Here is a 23,883-nt window from a genome sequence, read left to right as displayed (position 1 = left end):
GGGGTTATGTGCCGGGCATGACATTTTTACACTTTGTTTTTTGTAGCTTTAGGTGTTAGTAGGCCATTTTTCTTACTTTTGAATAGAGACAGGCTAGATGCCCCCCCTTTTTCCAGTCTTTATGCTAAGCTAAGCTAACCGGCCGCTGGCTGTGGTTTCATATTTAATGGACAGATATGAGAGTGGTGTCGATCTTCTCATCTAACTCTCAGCAAGAAAGCAAACTGTAAACATATTTCCCAAAATGTCAAACTATTCCTTTAAGACTTACTCACTTACTCAATAACAGAACCTGAACCGGTTGTTTACCAGCCACACAAGCCTCTCAAAGAAAGTGACAACAGCCGTATATGTGTCACACATGTATTTATTCACATCCTTGTTCCCAGTGGAAAATATTTTATGACAACATCTAACAACATATAACTACACACTGACTGTACAAATGAGTGAGAAAACAAACAACGAGACATGAATATGGTTTTTATGGCAGTGGTCTTCTGTTAATATAAAAAGAAGTTCTTATCAAAAAATCTATATTCTTACCATGCATTTTAAAACACATTACGCCACCAACAAAGACAAATGGTTCTATAAACAATATTGACATAATACATTCTGATTCAAAGTTAAAAGAAGGGAACAAATGGAAATTCATCGATTACACAGTCTGCTCTAATGAATGATCAATTCAGTTCTTGTCATGTCACATTGTGAACATGTTCAAGCTTTGTTTTCAATTTGGATGTTATATTTAAGACTATTTTTATCATACTTTACTGAGATGAAAGTGGTGAAAATCATTTTAATTTTATAACCTACTGTTTTGTATAAGGCAGTAGCTAGTTCCTGTTAAAATACATGGAGTTGGATTTCGGTAAAAACACATGTTGCCTCTTTTTTCCTCTTTAAAACACAGTAGGGTTTGAATCCAGTGTGGTTGTGCAACATCAACAAGTTTCTTGACACATTCTCATCTGCCTGTACAATTCATCCAATCCAAGGCACATGGGAAAGTCATTCAAGAGTATCATCACTGTGTTCAGAGGTTACTTTAACATGAGGACAGTGTACACATAGACTCTGCCAAAACCAAATCAAATAGAACATCTCCCATGACACAGTTATGGCAGCAAATACAGTTCATATACAGCCTATGTTTCAACTTTATCCCCTTCATGTGCTGCTGGCCATGGCTTTATTTGTGCCAAAGTTTGGTTTGGTCCTCTTCAGCGGATGCTCATGTAGCTTCCATCCAGGTGGAATCTGTACAAGCAGTGACACAAGAATATGTCAAATCTACTGTTTGAGAACAAATAACACATGACTGAGGAATGGAAATGGAAATACAAAACACCAAAAAGTCCACATTACTTTGTGAAGGCATTCAACATGATCTTTCGCTTCATGGAGTTAATGGAAACTTCCTACTTTTTAGCCACGGTAGTGGTTGGTTGGTCCACCACTTTGGTCCAGACTGAAATATCTCAACTATAGAATGGATTGCCATGAAATTTTATTCAGACATTCATTGTCCCCGGACGATGATCCCCTGACTTTTCCTCTAGTGCCACCATGAGGTTGAAATTTTCTGTTTTTAGTGAAATGTTCAGACAACTATTGGATTAAGTGCCATAAAATTTGGACATTCATGTTCCCCTAAGGTTGAATTATCATAACTTTAATGATCCCCTGATTTTTCATCTAGCACCAACATCAGGTCAAAAAGTTTATTTGTCCAATACTTTGTTTAATGACCAAATACCTGCAAAACTAATTACATTCCCATCCTCCTCAGCTATACTTGGTGTTTAGTGCTAATTAGCAAATGTTAGAATGCTAACATGTTAAGCTAAGATGGTGACCATGGTAAACAGTATATCTGCTAAGCATCAGCATGTGAACATTGCCATTGTGAGCATGTTAGCATGCTGACATTAGCATTTAGCTCAAAGCACAGTACAGCCTCACAGAGCCGCTGTAGACTCTTAGTCTTGTTACTTTCTAATCATGTGATAAACAACTCTCAGGTATGTCCTTGCCTTGACGTATGTCAGGTGCAAGATCATCAACATAATGAGTGAAACATTTTTGTGCAAACACAAATGCGATACTGTGCCTGAAGAAAAAATCAGCAGACCACAATATGAAAATGTGGATGATTTGATTAAATAAGCTAAACAGGAGTAACACACGAATGAAGATGGGATGTCAAAATGGAGATGACTGGCAACACGACACAAAGCAGCCTGTTTGGTCTCACCCTTAAGTGCTAGAATGGTTGTCTGATGGTTCATCTGTACTAGTGGCCTCAGAGCCAACCACCTCAACTGACTCAGAGTTTTTAGGCATTGTGTCAGACACTTTGTTTTCTGGAGAACATCTGCACACATGAGCATTAATCATAAGTCAAGAAAGGAAGGGGGAAAGGCAGGAAGAAAGAGAGAAAGTCCTCATGCCATGGTTACATTTTGTTGTTTCAGGTCACACAAGCGGAATACAAGATAAATCGTCTTTCTTACAAATGCAGAGAAATACAATGTGATGTTTTATCCAGAGGCAGAGCAGCACACAAAACAAAGGCCTTAAACTACAACAGACATGCATTAAAGGAAACGGGACAGGCACCGACATCTGTACCTGCCACTGAGAATCGACAGGAGGAACATTAGCAGGCTAATTATTGTATCCTTAAGATAGAAACCAGCATTTTATCTAAAATTGCACTAATAATTAAACTGAAAGAACAGCCCCCAGTTGTCTGTGATTGACTCACTTCCTCTTGCATCCACAGCTCAGTGTGGTGAACTGTACTTGACACAAGCACTCACCTGCTGTGTGTGGGACTGCGGTTGTACCGAGAGCCAGGAGCTCCAGGGTGTGGGTACTGAGGTGTGTTGGGTGTATCGTACTCTGTCAGGCCGACTGCCAGCTGGTTGCGCCAGTTACCTGTGCTTTCCACTGAGGACACTGCAAATAAGACAAAAGCAAAAACACTCAGCTAATGTTGGAGTGTAACTCAGTAGTAACTGCCATTATTGGAAACACTCTTAAGTCCAGCTTAATGTCACTATTGAAAAACAAACAATGACTCTTCACATGATATGGCAATATGTTATTACAGTACTGTTACTGCCATTTTACATGGAAACTTCACAATTTTATGATATAGACCTACAAACTTGCCATACTTTGGTTTGTTTGTTTGTTTTGGACCAATATCTTAAAACTGAATTATACCTTTTAATACCATTTCACGAATACTAGTTGATTTTCTGTTTTTTTTAAAGACCGCCAAGTATTTATCTTTCAGAAAACAAAGATCCTTTGCTCTGTGACTGTGTGAATGTAATAGTAATACAGTAGAGGCACAAACTGGGGCTAATTTTCTCCCGGACTTCTATTCTTGGCAACTTGGAAAAGCTTTGAACACAGCAAGTGAAACGCTACACTGAAACCCACTTAAATAAAATAGTCTTGGAATTCGGAGGGAGGGAGATTAAGATATGGAAATAAAACAGCAGGATGCTTACACAGAGACCCCACTGGCTGATATCTATTATGTAATAAACAACCTACAGCAGATATATATGTAAATATATACATCCCTAATTTAGACAGCCCGTCCTCACCAGAACAACAGGCGTATAGGTCGTCTTTGCAAGCAGCTTATTGCGACCTATATTTACGTTTATTGTTAGGTGGCGTCGTCTAGTGGTCGTAGTAATTATGACTAGAGCAGTCCGTGTAAAGAGATGGTTGGGGTGGATGGATGGGTCAAACAATCGCAGGACTTTCACCCAGGAGACTGGGATCCGTGTCACGTGTGAAACCAGAAGTACGTGATTTACGTCATTTATGTAACATATTTTAACCCAAACTATGATCTTTTCCTAAAACTAACGAAACTGCGACCATTTCACAACGTTAACCACATGTTTAATGCCATGTTGCTGTTTTGTGGAACGGTCATATATGTCGTTTTTGGGAGTCATTGGCATTGTTGTCATTGAGTCATTGTTGAATTTAGAAGAAGGCAAAAACAGGTTTTATTAAATATTTTCTTGGGAGATTTTCCTTCCTACACCAATAAATTTGACTTGACTTTTTCAAACTGCTCAAGGACATCATCTCACCTGATGAAAAGGAGGTGGTTCTGCTGGAGTGACTGAAGGCTGCTGGCATGGTCTGGTAGCCCAGGCTGAGCTGAGAGCCGTTGTCGAAGTCATATCCAGCTAGCATCCCCCTCCCTCCCTCCCTGGGAGCCCTGCTTCGGTGGTACCAGCCTTTCAGATGCTCCGCCACCAGGGCCTTCTGCATGTTCTTGGCCAACAGCTCATTTCTGGGCCCCTCTCTGTTCCGCGGGGGCCTCACCGTTGCGTAGGGATTCTGGGAAAGACCATCTGCCCGGTCACTGCTGTAATGCCTGAATCTGTCATGTCCATGATACCCATTTATTTGGTAGGAAGGGTTGACGTTGTAGTGGCCTTCTACTTCATTCTCATACACGTAGGCACCGTTAGCGTAAGGCTCCATGTCCGGGCAGGGGTAGCCGGCGACATAGTAGGCACTGGGTTCATAGTGTGTTGAGGTCTCACATGAATAACTACAACCAGAATGGTGCTGGACCAAGTTGGGCATACTCCCAGTATTTCCATACACTTCCACCTTCCTGTGAAGACGATGCATGGTTGAGGTTCGGGAGTCCAGCGTACTGTAGTGTGAGTTGGCCGCCCCACAGTAGTCCAGACTGGACTGGCTGGTGTAAGACGAGCAATCCTCTAACACCTCCGTGCTGTTGCTGCGGTGGGCTGGTGACAAGATAAAGATGGGCTTCTCTGAGTCTGTGTCTTTTCTTAGCTGGGGCTGTGACTCCAGACTTCCGCTGCGATGCCTGAAGCAATGAGGAGACCCCTCCGACCTGGAGAAGGGACACAACTTTTAAATCGTCTCCTAAAACGACAAAATCTGTTATGGGATAATATTTCTGGTTAAAATAAAGGTTAGGAATTTGGGTAAAAATTAGGGGGATGGAGAGAAGAAGAGATTTGGTTGAAGTGAAGTTATTGTTAAGGAGAAGGAAAGATTTGGGGTTTTTCAATGCAGGGGAGCAGAAATCACACCTGAGCTGGCTGCTGCTGTAGGCATTGCGAGTCATAACCGGGGTGGGAGGCATGCTGCGTGGATCTCTAGGTGGTCTGGGAAGGGTTTTATAGGGACTACTGTTTGTGGAGGAGACCTCTCTTGGATTCTGGTAGTAGTGGGAAGCCTCCTGGCCTTCAAAAGCTAATCTAAAAGGGTGTGGTATTAGGAGAGGATAAAAAAAAGGAATGAGCTGTGAGGAAAGGAATGAGGCTGCAAACATGACACAGCAAATATTATGTACTCTGCCAAAACATGATAGCATTGCTTCATTCCAAGAACAATTCAGATTTTCAATAAAAAGTTGTGAAACAAGTTACACTTCACATAAGACCTTATGGTAACAATTAGATTGGGGGAAGGAAATCTGTTTTCCCACCTGCTGTGGTTCTTGTTATGGTGATTTGTCCTTGGAGATCCCTGTCTTTCCACATCGTATTCTGCTCCCAGCGATCGACTGAGCTGAGGGGAACCTTGGACCGACCGTGACCGCGGCCTCTGATTGACACTGTCTGAGTCATCTGAATACAAGGGCAACCAACGGTAACAATACTGACACTCACTCTTTTATAAACAGTCATAATAATGATTATTATAGCAGGTCAAATGATTTGAATGCACCAGAACTTGTGTTGTCTGACTCACCATCATCCAGTGGGAGACTAGACAGAGAGCTGCAGTCTGAACGGACGAGTTCATCTGGAGAACGAGAAAAGAACTCCATGTTTATTGTGAATATAGCTAAATGATAATCTACTAACACAGGTCATCCTGCACCATACCTGCAATGATCACTGAGGCCCGCTGTGTGGGCTTTTTTCCCTTCTTGATTCTGTACTGGTTCATCTCATCCTCTATCTGTTGGAGTTTGTGCATGGCATCCAGACAGTTTCTCCTCCTCTTCTTCTTGACTGTTTTGCACAGTTCTGGCTCATTTGCAAGCTTCTTGGCCGCCTCCACAATCTTTTGCTGCAGGGCAAATCTGCTCTCCAGGTTCCTGAGGAAGGGATCCTGCACAACCCCAGAGATAACAATAAGTAAGAAGAATTTTGCTACACATAGTTTAATCAGATAGTATTACTGTCAACTGTTTTCCCTATTCATTTGTTAAATCTGATTAGGTCTTCATGTCAAGTTGACGTTAATGATAATATTTTTAAAAATGCTGCAGATGCAATACTGTCCTGCAAATTAGTAGCTGAGAGCACTTACTGTAAATCACAGGACTGGTAATGTTCTGTATTTTTGTTATTGTCAACAAATTCCATGAAAATCAACAGTATGTAAGTTTGTCTCTCAATACTTTCCAACTTCCTTACTCTGTGGCACTCAGCCTTAAACCAGTTGGCTCCTACTGAAGTAAATCTTTAAAAATGGATTGAATAGTTATAAATAAATAGTTTTTTTTAAAGGCTAGATAATTTCCTAAAACTTTTCATTGTTGGCTGTGATCTTTTTGTGGGATTTGTTCACAATAAAATATCACCAAACGTATCCTTTAAACTCAGAAAGGGAGATTTATGGACTTTAACATACATGATACAGACAAACAGCGTTATATACAAAAAGATAAGGCATTAATTACTGCGGCATTTGATTAAAGTGCACCAGTTGAATACAGACCTCATTGTAGGGGAAAAGGTCATCTAACTTGAAAGCAGTGCCAACTCGCCGTCTGACATGTGGTGGTCTTTCACCTGAAGAGAGGGGATACTCTTTTGGCAGCTTGCCAGTAAGCTCCTGAAAACACAAAACAATGAGGCCCCTAAACATCTGATGAACTGTACCTAACAGCAGAAACCATCAATCTACCCGCCGCACAGCAACACGGTTTAATAATGGGAGTTCAGCTGACTGAATGTGGCTGTTTAGACGAAAGACTTAAATGTGCCTTGCGAAGAAGTGTAATACAAAATGATTTCTCACCGCCTCTCTCAAGCAAATCTTCTTCAGTTCTTTTGTTTTCTTTGCCAGCATATCTTGGATCTCCTGCTCTTTTTTTCTCAGCTCAGAGAGTTTCTCTTTCTTCTGTTCTTCGCTCATTTCAGAGTCTGCCGAACCTGTGAAAACAATATTCTGACTATTCTTGCCAACATAGTGTACAATACCCTTACATCTAAAAATTACATCCGTGTCATGATGCTGTTTGTGATATCATCATGAGCTGACACTTCAACATATCACCTTTACTTCTTAATTCACAAACAGCTCAGTGTTTATCCTTCATAGCTTAGTCAGAGCCACTTGGGAGCACAAATATGATCTGAAATGATGATTTTTATTATAAAAACATGAACTTAATAGACACTTGCTTCTTGAACTGAAATAATTATGACCAACCTGTAGACACCAGGCTCCCATTGCTGGCTGTTATTAAGTTATTCTTCAGGCCTACGTCTCCCAGTCTGTTTATTTTTGCTCCTCCGTGCTCTGTGAGATCCATGGCAATTTCCTCCAAACTTCTTACTGTTCCTAATTTAGCCTAAAAAGAATTAAGAAGAAGATGTACAACACAGATTAGTTGATGGATAACGCTGTATTAAAAGTAATGTAGTAGTGACTGATAACGGACACTTACTTTGCTTTGCTTTCTGTCCAAGTAGAACTGGTGCTGGCTAATAGCCATGACCCAAATGGTTTTGATCAAAGAATGGCTGGCATACCACGTATGGATGAGTAGGCCCGTCTGCCCAAAGGTGCGCTTGGTTACCGCTCTCCTGTTGCAAGAAACACAGTTTTTTTTTTTATTACAATACAAGTAAAAGCTACAGTGATATAAATGATCTCTTTAGATAAATGCTGGAGAGAGAGACTCAATTAGTGGCTAAGCAATTATTAGCACAAGAAAAATGAAAACACCAAAATAATCAACTTGTACAAATAGTCGGTTTAAGAATTACAAAGAAGAATATCTCCTGCCATTCACCTGTGTGGATCATTAACTTCTACAGCAAATTTCTTCTCCCGAAAGTACAAGTTTTCCAGCTGCTTCCACTGGTAAAGCTGGGGGTAAAAACAAAACAGTATCTCATTAGGGAAATGGATATTAGCCTATGCTCTGTAATTCACAACCTGAAATGTAGAGAGATGAGTGTAAGGCCAGGAATAATGGCTTTAAAATTGTGTTCGTTTGTGCCTTTAGCCCTCATGAATATGCATGTATCTATAGTATGATGTTCCATGACCATCATGACCATCACATAAATTATTAGAAAAGAAATTAGAAGTGCAGGTGTTTTGGCTAGCCTATTTCAACCACAGTCATTAAAAAAGCCAGACTGTAACATGAACTGTCATTACAGTCTGGGCCGCCTGGCATGCCAAGTCTGCAATAATGCAGGTGTTGGAGAGCGAAAAAAATGCCACAAAGGGACATTACACAAAGACTCATCGCAGTGTACAATATGGCTCATCATGTCTATCCCCATATACCCCAGGTGCTCACTGACAACAGCCAGATATGAACAATCTATTAGAGTCAGTGACTCACTGTGTGTCTGGATCTGAATGAGACACAATCTACAACACAACACACAGAAAACTATATTGCATTTGGATGCATTGTGGGGAGTATTTTGTATCACAATGCTACTACATGGTGACCATTCAGTTACAAATATAGAGAGGCAAACATCCATCCAGTTTTACTGTAAAAAAAAAAAGAAAAAATTTAAATATTGATTGTTAATTCAATATTTTAAGTCAACATACAAATTAGTTTACTTGCAAAGTTGACCAGACAAAGAAGCGTAGTATCCAGTCTTACCAGTATAATGGATGTTCACAAGTCCCGTTTCATAAGTTATTAAATCCTCTCTGGCTTTGCTCTCAACACAAACACATACTTTGCTCCTTCTCCTGTCAGCTCCTGACTTGTCTCTTCAGGTATTCTTAGAACATGCATGATAACGCCCAAATCCAGCCCTTTTCCCTTTGACATCACCAGCTCACTCCCTCTTCTCCTCCAAAACACACCGCTGCTTGCACACAGGCAGCTGCTTGCACAATTTTGGACAGTAACAGACAAAGATGCATTGCACCATGTCGAGCGATTACCAGGCTTGAACAGGGAGACAGTGTCAGTAAATTAATGTGAATTGTTTTGAACTTTCCACGTCTTCTATCACAGCTCTGCCTGCACCCAGCTGCACAGGCGCATACTGGAATCCCAGCCTGGACAACATAGCTGACAGATCACTCACAAGGGTGTTTCTCCTATCAACTCACAAGTTAAAACAACACCAATGGAACAAGTAAAGCAGGTTCATACTGTATGTACACTGTAAGGACTTTATTACAAAACTCACAAGCCTCATTAAAAGAAACTGCCAGAGCGCTCTAGACTGAGATTTTGCTCCAGTTTTTTCAAGTCTGGCTTCGTCTGCTGCAGCTGAAGCCCAGCCTTTGTTGGAGTGAAATTGATGATGCATGAATTAGAGCTGGTGAATCACCATGCTATGAGCAACAGCAGCAATCCTTACCCATGCCCTGTGCTATCATGTCCATAGGCAGATTAGTGAAGCAGAGAAATAGCAGCAGCCATTTTAGAGACGCAGCAGGAAATGTTTACCTTTCGAGGTTTTAATTTATCCTGCAGGTCATACTGGCCAATGCCCTTATAGCTGATTCCGAGCCACCATGGGATCCCTTGTTTATCCTGTGAGGCAAGAACACAGCTTGATAGTTGACTCAATTTCAGGTGCATGAGCTGTCATTTCCCATTAATCACAGCAGAAGACCTACCTTAACTTCAAAATAATGCACGCCATACGTGGGCAACGATTCCACTAACGTCAAATACCTAGAACAAAAACAATTTTTACTGAAACCACCAGCTGCTTTTTTATCATCTGCATGTGGTTTACCTTTGGAAATGTGAAAAGATAGAACTGGGAATTTGATCTCTGTCCAGCGTGATTCACTGGACTGCAACTGAAGAGGAGCTATTGATTTCAATCAGATGATGAGAAAAGGAGTGCCCGAGCGAGACAGAGAGAAGGGAGGGCTAATAGAGGTGAGAGGAAAATTAATGAACTTAAAGTTTAATAACATTCATTGTGTAATTACTAGTGCAGAAAATAAATTTTTTTCAATACTTACTGCACAATGGCCTGTCCTCGGGAGACTCCTTTCAGCTGTTTATAATATTCAATTACTCGATCCTCACTGCAATGTCACATAAAGAACACACCCTTTTTACTTTACATTATCAGCTCAAGCCATTCTGTGTGTTATATGTTTATGTAGTCCCATAACTGACAAAATATAGTAATAGGTTATCAGAAATATAACTAATTACATCCATAAATAATATTGTTAGTTAAATAAATAAGTGTCAAAGAAAAAAAAGTGATGCACTTTTCGTTTAACGTCCACTCAGTTTGTTAAAAAATTTTTATGTTTTCCTTCACCAGCAATCAGTTGATGAAATAAATTAAAACCTAATATATTTTACCCTTCTATTTATCCTTTCACTTGCTAATTTTATTTTTCAACTCCTTCATTTTCTTATTTTTTGGTCTTGGCACACACTAATTGTGTGTGTAACATCAGCATCAGTGGAGCAAATTATCGAGAGAGGACTGTGATAGCTTAACTGAAAACATTGGTCGCTAAACATACTGTGTACCAACCTTTTCAGCTAGCTGCCTAGCTGAAGCTAACTTTCTCCATAAAACTACAGTAGACCAGCCACTGCATCTAATGTTAATCATCCATATACTGTACTGCATCTTGCTTTAGCATCACTGTATAAACTATTGTAACAGTAGATTAAAGGGACAGTTCACCCAAAAATCAAAAATACATATTTAAGTTTTAATTTAACTAATTGGTGGTAAAGGAAATGGCCTAATGCTTTACAGTTTCGTTTTACACTCCATTTTAATTGTTTAAATAATTATATATTTTAGTGATGCATTCGGTCATATTTTTGACCAGTCTGATGACATTTTACTACATTTTGTCAGTTTTGGGGGCTCTATGTGTGTATAGTGCTGCTGCATGTAAAAACGGTCAAAGAAAAAAAGGGCAAGTCTACAGGCCTACACAACTTACAAGGCATTAGTGTAGGCAAGATTTCAAATAAGCATTTCTTGTAAGCATACCAGTACGCAAGTGATGGGTGTTCCTTGAGTACTTTGGTGGGAAGAGTTGGTAGTTTCTTCAAGTCAGCCCTAGTGTTTTCATCACTGAAACAGAAAAGAAAAATTGTTGTGATAACAGTTTTGGAAGTTGAGTGAACAATCTTGAGACATAATATGCAATTATTTATTACTGAGTCTTGTCTTCAAGTGTTACAGCTCCGAATATACATATGTGTAAATCATCACATCTTCATCTTGACCAGAAGCAAAGGTGCAACAACCACCAGGTCCATGGTCAGGATTTTAAAAATACTAAAGGGCCCATTCTGCATAAGGAGTACTTACTAAGGACATTTTTCTGATAATACTTATGTACTTTACTTAAGTAACACTTTTACTAACAGTATTTTTACACTGCAGTATTGCTACTTTTATTTACTTCTCCCACTACTGTCAATTACATTTTGTCCAACATGAGTAGCTAGATGCTGTTTCAAAGCTTTCTCCACACTGCCAGGAATAAAATTATAATGGGGAAATACTGAATCCTTTATTTTTCTTGGCACACAAGTAATCAAATTTAAATATACTAATTCTAAAAAAACTGGAATCAGCCTATACATGTGTAGGTTTTTAACTGTAGATTGTGAACCCCCCAACATTGCTTAAATCCATCCAAAATCCCAGAAGAAATACCAAGGATATGACCTCAATGTCCTCAATGGTACTCAAATGAACAATATCTGTATTCCTCAACCATCTTACTTCATCAGCTGGTCAAAGCCAGAAGATGACCTGGACCGAGACCTGCAGTGTTCCCTCTGATCACTACATGTGTATAATATCAAAAGGCAGTTCTGTTAAACACAGATAATGTAAGGTGTCTCTGCTCTGCATACTTGGCTTCTGTCAGCACTATGAGAGTCATTAGTTGCCTGGTGCAAGCTTCTCAGCACCCTGTGGTAAGCCTCACATAACACTGCTATTGATTTTTGTTGTCTGCACTCGGGAGAAACAAGTGACCTATTGAATGTCTTCGCTAAAAGCTCACTATTAACTTGTCCTGCTGCTGTTAAATACTTCTTACCCATCTGATAATATGCACTTACCTTGTGTAGTCTCCCTTCGCCTCCTGGTGATAAAAAATACATCTTATCAAATTACATGCTTAAAAAGATTTTAGATGCACCGATTAATGTATGTATATGAGGCTATTAAACGCACTAACCTGCAAAGCATTTGCAGCCAATTTGAAGACGTTCTCACTTTCCACTTCTATAATCTCCTGAGAGACATTATAGATCAACAGAAAAAATAAATAGGATGCAGAACATGTGGTCCATGCAGAGAAAGCTTTCTAGATCCAAACATAGAATCTGCCCTACAATAACCTCTGCTTAATTTCAAAATGAACCCTTGTGTTTTTCTACTTTCTTAAACTGTCTACTTTACATTCCAGCCAGCAGAGTGAGAAAACTGTGCCCTGCAGCCACTGTCTGTTTAGCTGAGGTGCTGCAAGGGTCCAGAGACAGTGAATCATCAGGGAGCTGCTGATAAAAAAAACAACTAGCAGAATAATTTTTCATTGCTTCAAACCCAACAAGAGAAAAACACTTACATTGTAGACAGCAGATTTTGCATTCAGGAAGAATAACTCCACCGTTATGATGTCCTTAAGCAGTGTTATGTTTTCTACATAAAACCTATAAAGGATAAAAGCAGATGCATATACACAACAATTTTGGGGTTAGACTGAGAAAACTTGTCACTGTGTTATTGCTGCTTATTGAAAATCCACAAATTGCACTTTTCTCTGCCAAGTGTATCCTTATGCAAGCCGTGTGAGGTGTGGGTGATTGTGACGGTTTATGATAATGTGCAAAAAGCTGAAAACCACCAAAAAGATACTTCACAGTCAAAGGTTTTTCAGCCACCAGTTGGAGACACTGCTATATATTCAAGACATTCAGGATAGGTATGTTTTGTCACAGAACTACCCTGGACCTTTTGTTGACAGAACTAACAGCTATTCTCCATGTCAACAAAGTAGTGCTCTCTGCTGGAGATCTTGTGATTTGCATGGGAAAATGAATTATTACCTGACCAGGAAGTTGAGGGCAATGGGCCCGGGCTTCTTCGAAAAGTCATGTTCAAGCACTCTGCGGTCCATTTGCAACCACTTACGCTGACCACTGCAAAAGCAAACAGACTGAAGCATCAGAAAGTGTTTATTATGCACACACACATATAGACATCAATAAATATTCAGACCACTGAAGAAAAATAAACTTAACAATTTACATACTTGTCATCAAAAAATGCGAGTCCAAAGAATTCCTTCTCTTTAAGGTTGAAGTGAGAGGAAACTAAGTCGAGGAGTTCGTACGACAGCAGCTTAGGCTGTGGAAGAAGATTTAAATTTAGTTAGAAACCTACTGTAATTAAAAATATTGACAGGTATGTAAACATCCCATGTAAAATAATTCAAACAATTTCCTTGCTAAATGTGTCACGGATACTTGAGGAAATTATTTTTTCTGTTGCTTCCTTCCCTCCCAAGAGAAGTAAGACTGAAAGGTCAAATAGAAAGCAGACAGTAGTACTGGAGTGAGGATTTAGTGTTGTGCTCAAGGACACTTCAACAGCACAGCAGAGGAAACAGGATGTGAACACAATACTGGCATAATCAAAACAGTTGCTTATTTACACGTCCAGCAGATACGGCGCAACATTAGCATTTATTTGTAATCGTGGTTTCTGGCCACCTGATGAATAAAGTTAAATTCCCTCCTTTTAGCTCTGGTTTGGTCGTCACCAACTCTCAAAAATATCTGTTTCTTTAGCTGCCAAATGCCCCACTGTGTTCACCAGCTAGTCGCTAACTGTGTCTGTCTGCCTTTTGGTGCTGAGCAGGTAGTGTGAAGTGGGTTTTTAGAGCTTTTTTGCTAAAAACAGCTGCCTGCTACGATAAAAAAACAACGCTATCAGAACTGTGAGAGTGAAAATAGTAAAGTTGCAGTCAGAAAACCAAAAACAATGAGCTGAAAGACGCTCATTCAAGTTGAGGGGAATTGCAGTCAGGTGATAATTTTTTGTGGGTTCATTATTACCAGCAACCCCTTTCGCATTTCACATAGTCATTTGATGCATTGTTATTATAAAAAAGGCATTCATACCTGAACCAGCAGCTCTAGCTTCCTGTCATCCAGCAGCTGCACTTGGCACAGTCTACCCTCAGTCATCTGCAGGGAAAGGAAAAGAGGAGGTTCAAGGCTTGTGACACAGATTGCAAGCTATTCATCATCACAAAGCACACTGACATCAGGTCTTCTGTATTGGTAATCTTTTTACAACTATGGTAGTACAGTATACATAAGGCCTGATAGGTCTTGTAACATTAAAATATATTGAAATTTCAAAATATAGAGATTTGAGAACAATCCTTTTTTTAAACAGTTACTGTATTTACTATCAGGAGCCAAACTGAGCAAAGTCCTTGGTGGTAAATACAGAAAGAAAACACTGATGTTGTTAATGACAATAAAACCATTGTGTCGAGGATTTGTTGCCATAGCAACCAAAGGAAGGATTTGAAGTTCCATTTTGAACCTTTCACATTTAACTTTTACTCTTTCAGTCTCTCAGCCTTTCCAGCATTTGAGTAAAGAAATATCCAGTTTTGAGGAACTTTGCCTAAGTATTTCCATTTTATGCTAATTAATACTTCTACTCCACTGTATTTCTGGAGAGGCAAACACTGGTTAAGATTTTACACACAAAATATATGATGAGGTGCTTTACTACAGATTAAACATACCCAACAATTTATAATGTAGTTAAAATTAGTTTCACCTTCACCAGTTACAACATTAAAATGCTGGTCAGACATGAACGCAACGTTACTAGTAATTCAATAATATAATATCTAGTAATATAACATTCACAGGGAGCAATTTTCTGCATTATGAGTACATTTACTTTTGATACTTTAAGTACATTTTGCCAATTAGTACTTTTTAGTTACGTAAGACTTTGAAAACAGGACCTTTGCTTGTAGTGGAGTATTTTACTCTGCATTGCTACTTTTACTTAAGTAAACCCTCTGAATACGTCTTCCACCACTGTTAATATCTTCATTTCAAACTTTTCGCCCTGTTCTATAAAACATTTAAGCATCAAGTTTCAACCATCATGTGAATCTTTATAGCAGTAAACCACAACTTCATATCACATTCTGTTTAAACTCTGCATCCATTAAATCCACTTCACTGGTACTCGTACCCACACGATAAGAAGGAAATAATTTTTGCTTGTGCAAGATCATTTTAACCACAATGCTCTTCAACAATGCTTCTCATCACAGAATAAGGTTGACCTACTGAGACACACTGAAAGCACTGTACACTTGATAAATCAAATAGCCAGTAAAAATGACAAATTGAGGTTGACCAGTTTCACAACATAACCTGCTCACAAACTGAAAAAAACAGCCTCCTCTTCTGACAGAATGAGGCTGATCACAACTTCTAACACTTGTAGTGAACCGAGCAGCTGCTGTACCTGGTAAACCTCTCCGGGGAAAATGCAGGTGTGGATGCATCCCTGACCAGATCTCATTCTTTAATAAGAGTCTCCGCTTGGATCCAGACCATGAAATTGTTAGCTCTGACTGAGCAGCAACAGACGATCAGGAATAACCTGCAACTCTTTCCCTCCAGGTTACTGACTGGGCAGGCAGGCCTTAGCTGTGTGCAGTAACGGCTTATACAGTGTAGCCAGTTTATGAGAAATCAACAGCTGACTGAATGAAGGCAGGCTGGGTCAGACTCCTGACCACAATTTAGGGTTTACTGCTTCTTAATAAGAACAATAGGAGTCAGACAAGAAACATTAGTGGTCAATAAAAGCTGGTTAAGCATGTCTATATTGTCTGCTAATACAGTTGAATTTACAGAGACGTGTACTGTTCTGTGGCTGAATGGGTTTGAATCTGGATATCAGGTTTCTCTTACTTCCTTTTGCTGTACAGGAGAGACTCCCACTTAAGTGACTGAAACAACTAAAAGAGGCTTTACTTTACACACACTCTACTTTTCATTTATTGCTATCTCACCTTGCACTAATAAATGATTCAACAAATTGCCCTGCTTCCTGAAAGGAGGGGGGGGCACCCAGTCTTTCCTTTAAATTACACCATCTGTATTGTTTTAACGAGCACTTTGTCAATTACAACCTCTGAATAATGTGTCTTTCTTATCGCCACAGTCATAAATTCTCTTTCCTGATCTAAATTAAAAGTGCACATTCAATAAATCCAATTAATTTGGAGTGTGGCTGCTCGTGACAATCACCAGGAGTATTATTACATTGATTTGAGCTTGATTTAGTTATGACTTCATCATGGTGGGGTCACACAATCTGTCTCTAAGCATGACGTTACTCCAGGCTGGCATGTACAGTAAAGGCACTGGCCACTAGATGGTGCAGGGATTATTATTTTTCTATGTGGAGAAGAAGTTCCTATGGAGAAAATGGCCTCTTGAACAAGCATGCGCCACTGAGGAATTTTCATAAGCAAAGTTATTAGCTCAGCAGACAAGGGTCCAATTCAGCTGGGATGACTTGTACTTATGCAATATAGATGAAGTGAGTGGGAGGAGGAGCCGTGATTTTTAGGAATGTACACCATTGATCATCTGAGAGCTATAATCACTACAAAAACTGCTATTTATATCTGACAGAGCAGCCCAGCAACCCTGACTAACCCAGCAGTTTCTCTGTCACAACACACAGAAGAGACTCTTTATCACGCACAACAGACAAAAAGTTACATTTTGCATTTTACAAGTGAACACAGACCAGTACAGGCTGTAATTTAAAACTGGTGGATACACAATAATTACCAATGCACACTAAAAACTAGGAATTTCAACTTACGGTTATTTTTAACCCAATCTTCAAATAACTTGTTTTGTCAGTCCAACAGTCCAAAACCCAACGATATCTAGCTTACACTCACATAAGACAAAGAATAGCAGCCAATCCTCACATTCGAGAAGCTGAAACCAGCAAATATTTGGTATTTTTGCTTGAAAAGTGACTTAAACCATTAATTGATTATCAAAATAGTTGCCAATTTCTTTTCTGTTGATCGATTAATCGACTAATCATTGTTACTAACAACTGCTAGTAATTTAAACCTTCTTTTGTCATTTCATGATGTACTTGTATTCATCACAGTGCTGCAGACATTGCTGTTTAGTCAACCAAACAACCTATTCAACCTCAATAAAAGCCCAGCCTTGGACCCTGTGGGGTTAAGACAAGCATTGAACCTTCATGTAAAAAAATGACACAGAGGGAAGAGATGAAAGAACTGTCAGTCTTTGTATTTGTCTCTCCAGAGACTGGACAGGCGCTGGTTGAGTATAGCGCCGCAGGGTGCAGGTTTGGCTCTGGAGCCTGAGGTTGGCATATAGACAGCTTGTTATAATGTACTACAGTGAAATATCCCAATGGAGACTTGGAGAAGGTCCAGATATGGCCTCCTTTAAAAAGAAACAAAGAATAACCATGTTGATTACAATAAGACATAACCTGGTAAGATGTAGAGATGTAAATCCGTTCTAAACCACAAAGCATGAAAAATGAACACTCTTACTTTTCATTTTATTATCTTAACTGCGAAAAATAACACCATATCAAGCTTGAAAGTTGTACAATAAGCTAACAGGAGAATTTTTCTGTTTCCTGAGCAAACTGGCTGTCAGTGTTTAATACATCACACTGTTTAAATGTCATGTCCAGACTGCAGCCTGTCTTATCTCAGTTTCCCCTTTTCATGCATTATTGATGAAGGCTGGTATCACACACAAGACAGTGTCTGCTCTCTGTGCTTACATGTTCTTTTGAAGACACCCACTGCAATCAGACAAAGCCGGAAATTATCATAGTTTGCACATTCCCAAAATATTTTACTTTGTGAGAAAACCTGTACACATTATTAAGACAAAATGATGAAACTCAGCAATGACATATCTAGTGACTGGATTTGCACCATAGAGACGAAGACAAGAAGCCCAAAGAAATCAAAATAAAACCTTCCTGTGAATTCAAGTGGCTACGAACAGACTCCTTAACAGGATGTGACATCCAATACACTGGTGGTAAAGGGAAACACTATGTTCTGTGTTTTGAGTACATGAGATTTTATAGTTCCTCTGTAATGTTATGGCAATGTACAATGAACAAATGCTTTTCTATAGCTGTAGCTGTGGTGACTGACCTCTGACCCTGACTGCTAACAACACAGATTACATTAATGATGACTTCACTCTATGGATTCGAATAGGATATTTTTTTGTTGTGAAATAATTGATCTCATCATTTCTTTTTGGTCTTAGCTTTCTTAAAGAAATCCCACTGACAGGATGCTTAATTATTAGGCCTATGTGTATTGGCAGTGTGAAAATAATAAATAAAACACCAAAGGCAAAACTGCTCAGAACAGTCTGAGTACACAGCAATAAGCCCTGGTTACAGAGGCTGTGGGCTGAAGGATATCTCAAACCTCATCTGATATCTCATCATGACTCATGTTGTCAGTGGCCAAAAGGTATCAGTCTAGCATCATCTCTCAAAGAGAACCAGTCTGGCTGTTTGTGATATCCGGGAATACAATCAGACCCAGGATATTATGAAGAAATTAGAACCTGGAGGAAATATTAATTTTGTTTTTACAACACAGTACCTCTGTCATATAACAAGGGATAGCTGCCTTACAGAGGAGTGATTCATGTGAATGATGTCATCATGCAGTATAAGTTCCTATTTCCATCCTGAAAAGGACGTCTACAGAAGCAGCAGGACATTGTGCTATATTTTCTCATGGCTGTCTTACAACTGCAAGCAGAAGCATGGACCACAATATTTTATTAACAGCCATAGTGACAGTAGTTGTCAAATCTGCTTCTACCAGGCTTTGTACGATTGTAATGCTAGCAGTAGAAAAGCAAAATAAGTACACATATTCAAGTGAGTCTTAGTGATAATTTCATATTACTTCAAATTAAAGTTTCCATCATCATGTGTTTTCTCCAGAGCTGCATAGCGCTTGAACTCGCACAGTTTCAGCTGCTGTCGTAAGAACTGACCTTGAGTGATTGACTGTGTGTTAAAATGAAGAAAATCTACATAATCAAATAAAGGGACAGTGTTTGCATTTTCATTTGTGCTGTTAGGCTAAAGTATAACTTAAACATTGCTCAATCCCAACAAACCTGTAATAGTGTTTGCAGAGAAATTCAAAACGTTAATTTGACCCAGATCAAACACTACAATGTCTTTTTAGAAATAAGCAACAGAAAAGCAACCATGCTAGCAGCTCTGTGAGGCTGTACTGACACAGCAGTGCTTTGAGCTAAATGCTAACATACTCACAGTGACAATGCTACAGTATAGTCTTGTTTAGCAGGTATAATGTTTACCATGTTCACCACCTTAGTTTAGCATGTTAGCATGCCAACATCTGCTAGTTAGCACTAAACACAAAGTACAGCTGAGGCTGATGGGAATGTCATTAATTTAAACCAAAGTATTGGACAAATTGAAATTGACCAGATGATGGCACTAGAGGAAAAGTTAACGGGTCACTAAAGTTATTACAATTAATCCTGAGGGGGACATGAATGTCTGTAGCAAATTTCATGGCAATCCATACAATAGTTGTTGAAACATTTTCACATAATTGTGAAACCTCATGGTGGAGCTAGAGGTAAAGTCAGAGCATCACTGACATTACTAGGATACAGCCTCTGGGAACCATGAATATCTGTACAAAATTGCCAATCCATCCAATAGTTGTTGAGACTTTTCAGTCTTTGATCAAAGTGGTGGACCATTGCTAACAATATTTCGTTACATTTAAGTTTTAATCAAAACAATTAAATAAAATATCATAGCCACGCTCAAGGTTCATTTTAATGGACTTGAGTCTATTATATCTCTTACTCTTTCTTGTATAATAGTGACAGGCAAAATATTTAAACAACACTGAGACCCCTAGAAGTTAAGTGTCCATTTGCACCAGACAATGCAAAAGTGCTGAACACAATACTGATGATTTTGCAACTGCTAGAGCCTTACTAGTAGTGGGGCAACAACTGAAACGTTTGTCCCAACAATGGCCCTATAGGCATCACATTACATTACTTTTATATTTTTGGCAGATGCGTTTGTCCAAAGCGACTTACAATAAGTGCATTCAAACTCTACAGGAACAAGAGCTAGATGTCATCAAAAGAGGCCGTGGCAGTTATTAGAAGCAAAGGGGGTTTTATCCTTGGAAGTATGAATGTGCTCAGCAATTCATGGGAACACACCTATTAAATTATTATTATTCTGTGTGCAAAGTTTCCAAAATTAATTCAACTGGTTCATCATCTGGGTAACATGAATGTACTCACTCTAAATTTCTTAACAACACACCCTTTATATTTCATATGCAAGTAAATAAATAGAAAGTAATAAAGTAAATAAGTGGAATTTTTGACATCACTGTGTGGCGTATATGTCAGAGGGTCAATGAAATAATTGTGAATCATGACTGAATATTTATACTGCGTTTCATGGCAATCTGGCCAGTATTAGTTGAGATGTCTTGCTCACCAAAGTGTTGGATGGATAGACAGTCCACACTTGTTGATAAACTTGTTTTTGGATCCGTCCATATAGACAGATTGATCCGGAGGTAAATTTGAACTGATTAAGATACAGATAGGATACAGATATTTACAGATAGTTACGAATAAGCCCCAAACTGTCTAAATGCAGCATCTCAGTGCAGAATTTCAATACTTTAAAAGCACACAACAGGACATAGGATTGATTGAAAACACAGACTAGTCTGAAAGCAGTGAGCTCTTGCAATTATGAGAGCTTTGCCACCAGTTGCCCTCATTCTCCCGGTTTAACAGCTGTCCCCATTGGCAGTCCTGATATCACAAACTGCAGAGTTTCATTACAGAGAACTGCAGTGACTTTCTGCAGAGCTCAGGGACAAGGTACTGAGGCACGGACGTGAATGGGTGGAGAATATGGAACATGACCAAATTACATTATCTGGACGAAGAACCAGAGTGTCTGCAGCCCAGTGAAAATTATCATATCATAGCAACACTGACAGGGGTGTAATCAAGTTATATTTATTGTCTCTACCTTAACTGAAAGTATGTGTGAAGGATCAGCTGATATGTTGAAACTGGATTCATTAATCTATCCGTTTTTTTTATTTTTAGGACAGCTGCACCTGAGTAAGACAAAGTTTTAATCCCAAATCCTCACCTGCTAACCTGTTTCGCTTCAGTGATGCTGCTCGGCTTTCACCTTATTATATATATCAGATTTATTCCCTGTGTGGTAAGCGTATGAATACAAGATTACTTGCCTGTCCAAAAATAGATCTCTCCCTCGCTGTCTTTAGTACATTTCTCAGAGAGTCTCGGGAGGCTTTGATTCCTAAATGGAAGGTTGCCAACAGAGAGAGGAGTGTCTCTGCCTCTTAAGGCTCTCAAACTGACAAACAAGTTAGGTTGTTCATGAAAAAATATATAGAATTGTCAGCTGACTGAGTCTGTTTAATGTGTTGAATGAGTTAACAAGAAACATGACTTTAATGACCCTTTGCCCTTTAAAAGAGTTTGTCAGAAATGCCTCCAAAAAGTTGACTGGTGTGACACAGGACATCCTCTCCAACAAATAGGAAGAGCGACAAAGTTTCACGCTGGACACGTGTGTCATAGAGACGCAACCATCGCAACTACAATTCCTGTTTACGTGCTTTAAATACACCCAGCCATGCGTCTTTTCCTTCAACTCTAAGATAACATGAGCAGGTCAACCTTTGCAGTGCTCATCCTAGTTTTGACCAGTGGAGTAAAAATAGAGATCCAGAACCTGCCAGAACAATCAATTTAAAAGAATTTTAAAAAGTCATGAGGTAACAAGGAGGATTCCTTGGCCTACCTGCGCCAAAACCAACTAATGTCCTTGTAAAACATGACTAAAAATGCTTGGTCTGTGTCACCAATTGTCGCCATAGTCACAAATCACATACACTTCAAAATAGAAAGTGCTTATTATCCACAAAAAACATAAAGATGTCCATTAATAAAGTAATGCTTTGCACAGGCATGTTTCACAGTGCTGAAAAAGGGTGAAATGATGATTCATCTAGGATTTTTAATATTCACTAAGTCACACTACCTACATCAATGTATTTATACAGCCTGCATCTTCATATTAGATTCAATCAGTCCAATCAAATAGCTTATAAACTACTTTCTTTCTTTTTTACTTAAACACATCTAACAATACCATCTCATATTCACTGCAAACAGCAGTACTGCTCACAGTCTCCTGTAATGAGACTAGCCCACCTCAAGGCCAGTTTCCACTGTGCAGGGAGAACAATGAATGTGCCTCGTAGCTGCTGTACTGTACATGGGTGGTTTCCACCTGAGCCCCATGACTAGACAGATGTGTCAAATAAAACCACACTCCACCTTGTTTCACTGAGGAAACACGCCAGCCTGCAGAGAGCCAAACCCATGCTGTTGTAATTTTCATTGATGCTCTCTCCCAGGATCACATGCGTCCATGGCTCGGTCTACTTTGTCTCCTCACAGCTCACTGAGGGCGGGTTGAATCTGCTCCATCACATCATACATATAGCTTACCTTTGCATTCCTTATATCCCGCTTAGGTATTAATAAGGTAGAGCTTCTTGCTGCATGTTAATCAACCCCGTTCAGCTTTCTCCCCGGCTGCTTTTGCCAGGGAGGGGAGCAGCCGTGCAGCCGCTGTCCATGTTCATCCTCCGGTACTACTGTAGCGCACACACTCGCTTCGTATTGAGCCACACTCACCACGCCTTCACCCGCCGGCTATTATGTGAACAAGCCCTGCATCCCCTCCCTCCCTCGCTCCCTCCCTCTCATCCAGCAGCTGCCGACCGGCCTGGTTCACACTGAATCCCCATAATAATGAAGTGTGTCAGCCTGAAGAGTGTGTATGTACTGCATCCTGCATATAATATTATAGCCTATATATACACATTATTTCATACAACAGTTCTTATTTGTCTTATGACAGACCTTAAAGCAAAGTATGTGTTCCCTGTTTATACTGATCAATAGTGACCTCATCACGCTAAGTGGATTCTTTTTCTGTGTTATCACGAAAAATCTTGCAATATTCACATTATGGGCACAAATGACTATTGTACTCAATATTTAATTCATGGAGGCCTTATTGAATCATATAACATTAGTTTATTGTTTATGTGGATGCCCATAAGTTGTTACCATGACAACAGCTACTCTTCCTGGGGTCCATGTTAAAAATATTCAGTAAATAAATAACAATAAATCAGGTGAGGCTTTAGATTACAGCCCACAAGTCACTGTGTAGGCTGATTTTTTAGTGTATCAATAAAATACTTAGTGGGTACCTGTATGTACTGTAAGTACAAGGAAAGAAGACAAAAGGTTAGGGAATAAGGAAATGAATTACACTGTAAGTACCTATTTAATGATTTCAGGGTACAGTAGTATTATCATTGGGTAAGAGGGCAGGACAAATGGGGTAACAGTCTTGT

The 23,883-nt window shown here is 39.4% G+C and overlaps 1 protein-coding gene across 2 annotated transcripts; it reads right to left on the bottom strand.

Annotated features, from left to right (window-relative positions):
• Positions 1–351: 351 nt before the first annotated feature.
• Positions 352–23,152, bottom strand: frmd4bb (FERM domain containing 4Bb). 2 transcript variants are annotated; one of them, XM_044210823.1, is made up of 24 exons: positions 22,964–23,152; positions 14,405–14,470; positions 13,534–13,628; positions 13,328–13,420; positions 12,847–12,931; positions 12,457–12,513; positions 12,338–12,360; positions 11,250–11,333; positions 10,243–10,308; positions 9,886–9,943; positions 9,713–9,799; positions 8,069–8,145; positions 7,721–7,859; positions 7,483–7,624; positions 7,069–7,202; positions 6,766–6,882; positions 5,925–6,153; positions 5,788–5,841; positions 5,522–5,663; positions 5,124–5,291; positions 4,137–4,921; positions 2,832–2,970; positions 2,264–2,383; positions 352–1,266 (listed from the first exon to the last, which is right to left on the bottom strand). In XM_044210823.1, exons 2-23 carry the CDS (start codon positions 14,468–14,470, stop codon positions 2,266–2,268), a joined length of 2,958 nt encoding a protein of 985 aa, XP_044066758.1. In that variant the 5' UTR covers positions 22,964–23,152; the 3' UTR covers positions 352–1,266; positions 2,264–2,265. The 2 variants fall into 2 exon arrangements, with proteins under 2 accessions (XP_044066758.1, XP_044066759.1); XM_044210824.1 differs by lacking the exon at positions 2,264–2,383.
• Positions 23,153–23,883: the final 731 nt, after the last annotated feature.

Source organism: Siniperca chuatsi, linkage group LG10, assembly GCF_020085105.1.
Source record: "Siniperca chuatsi isolate FFG_IHB_CAS linkage group LG10, ASM2008510v1, whole genome shotgun sequence".
NCBI lineage: Eukaryota > Metazoa > Chordata > Actinopteri > Centrarchiformes > Sinipercidae > Siniperca > Siniperca chuatsi.
Note: the sequence above shows the minus strand (reverse complement) of the source record. Positions and strands in the feature narration are given on the sequence as shown.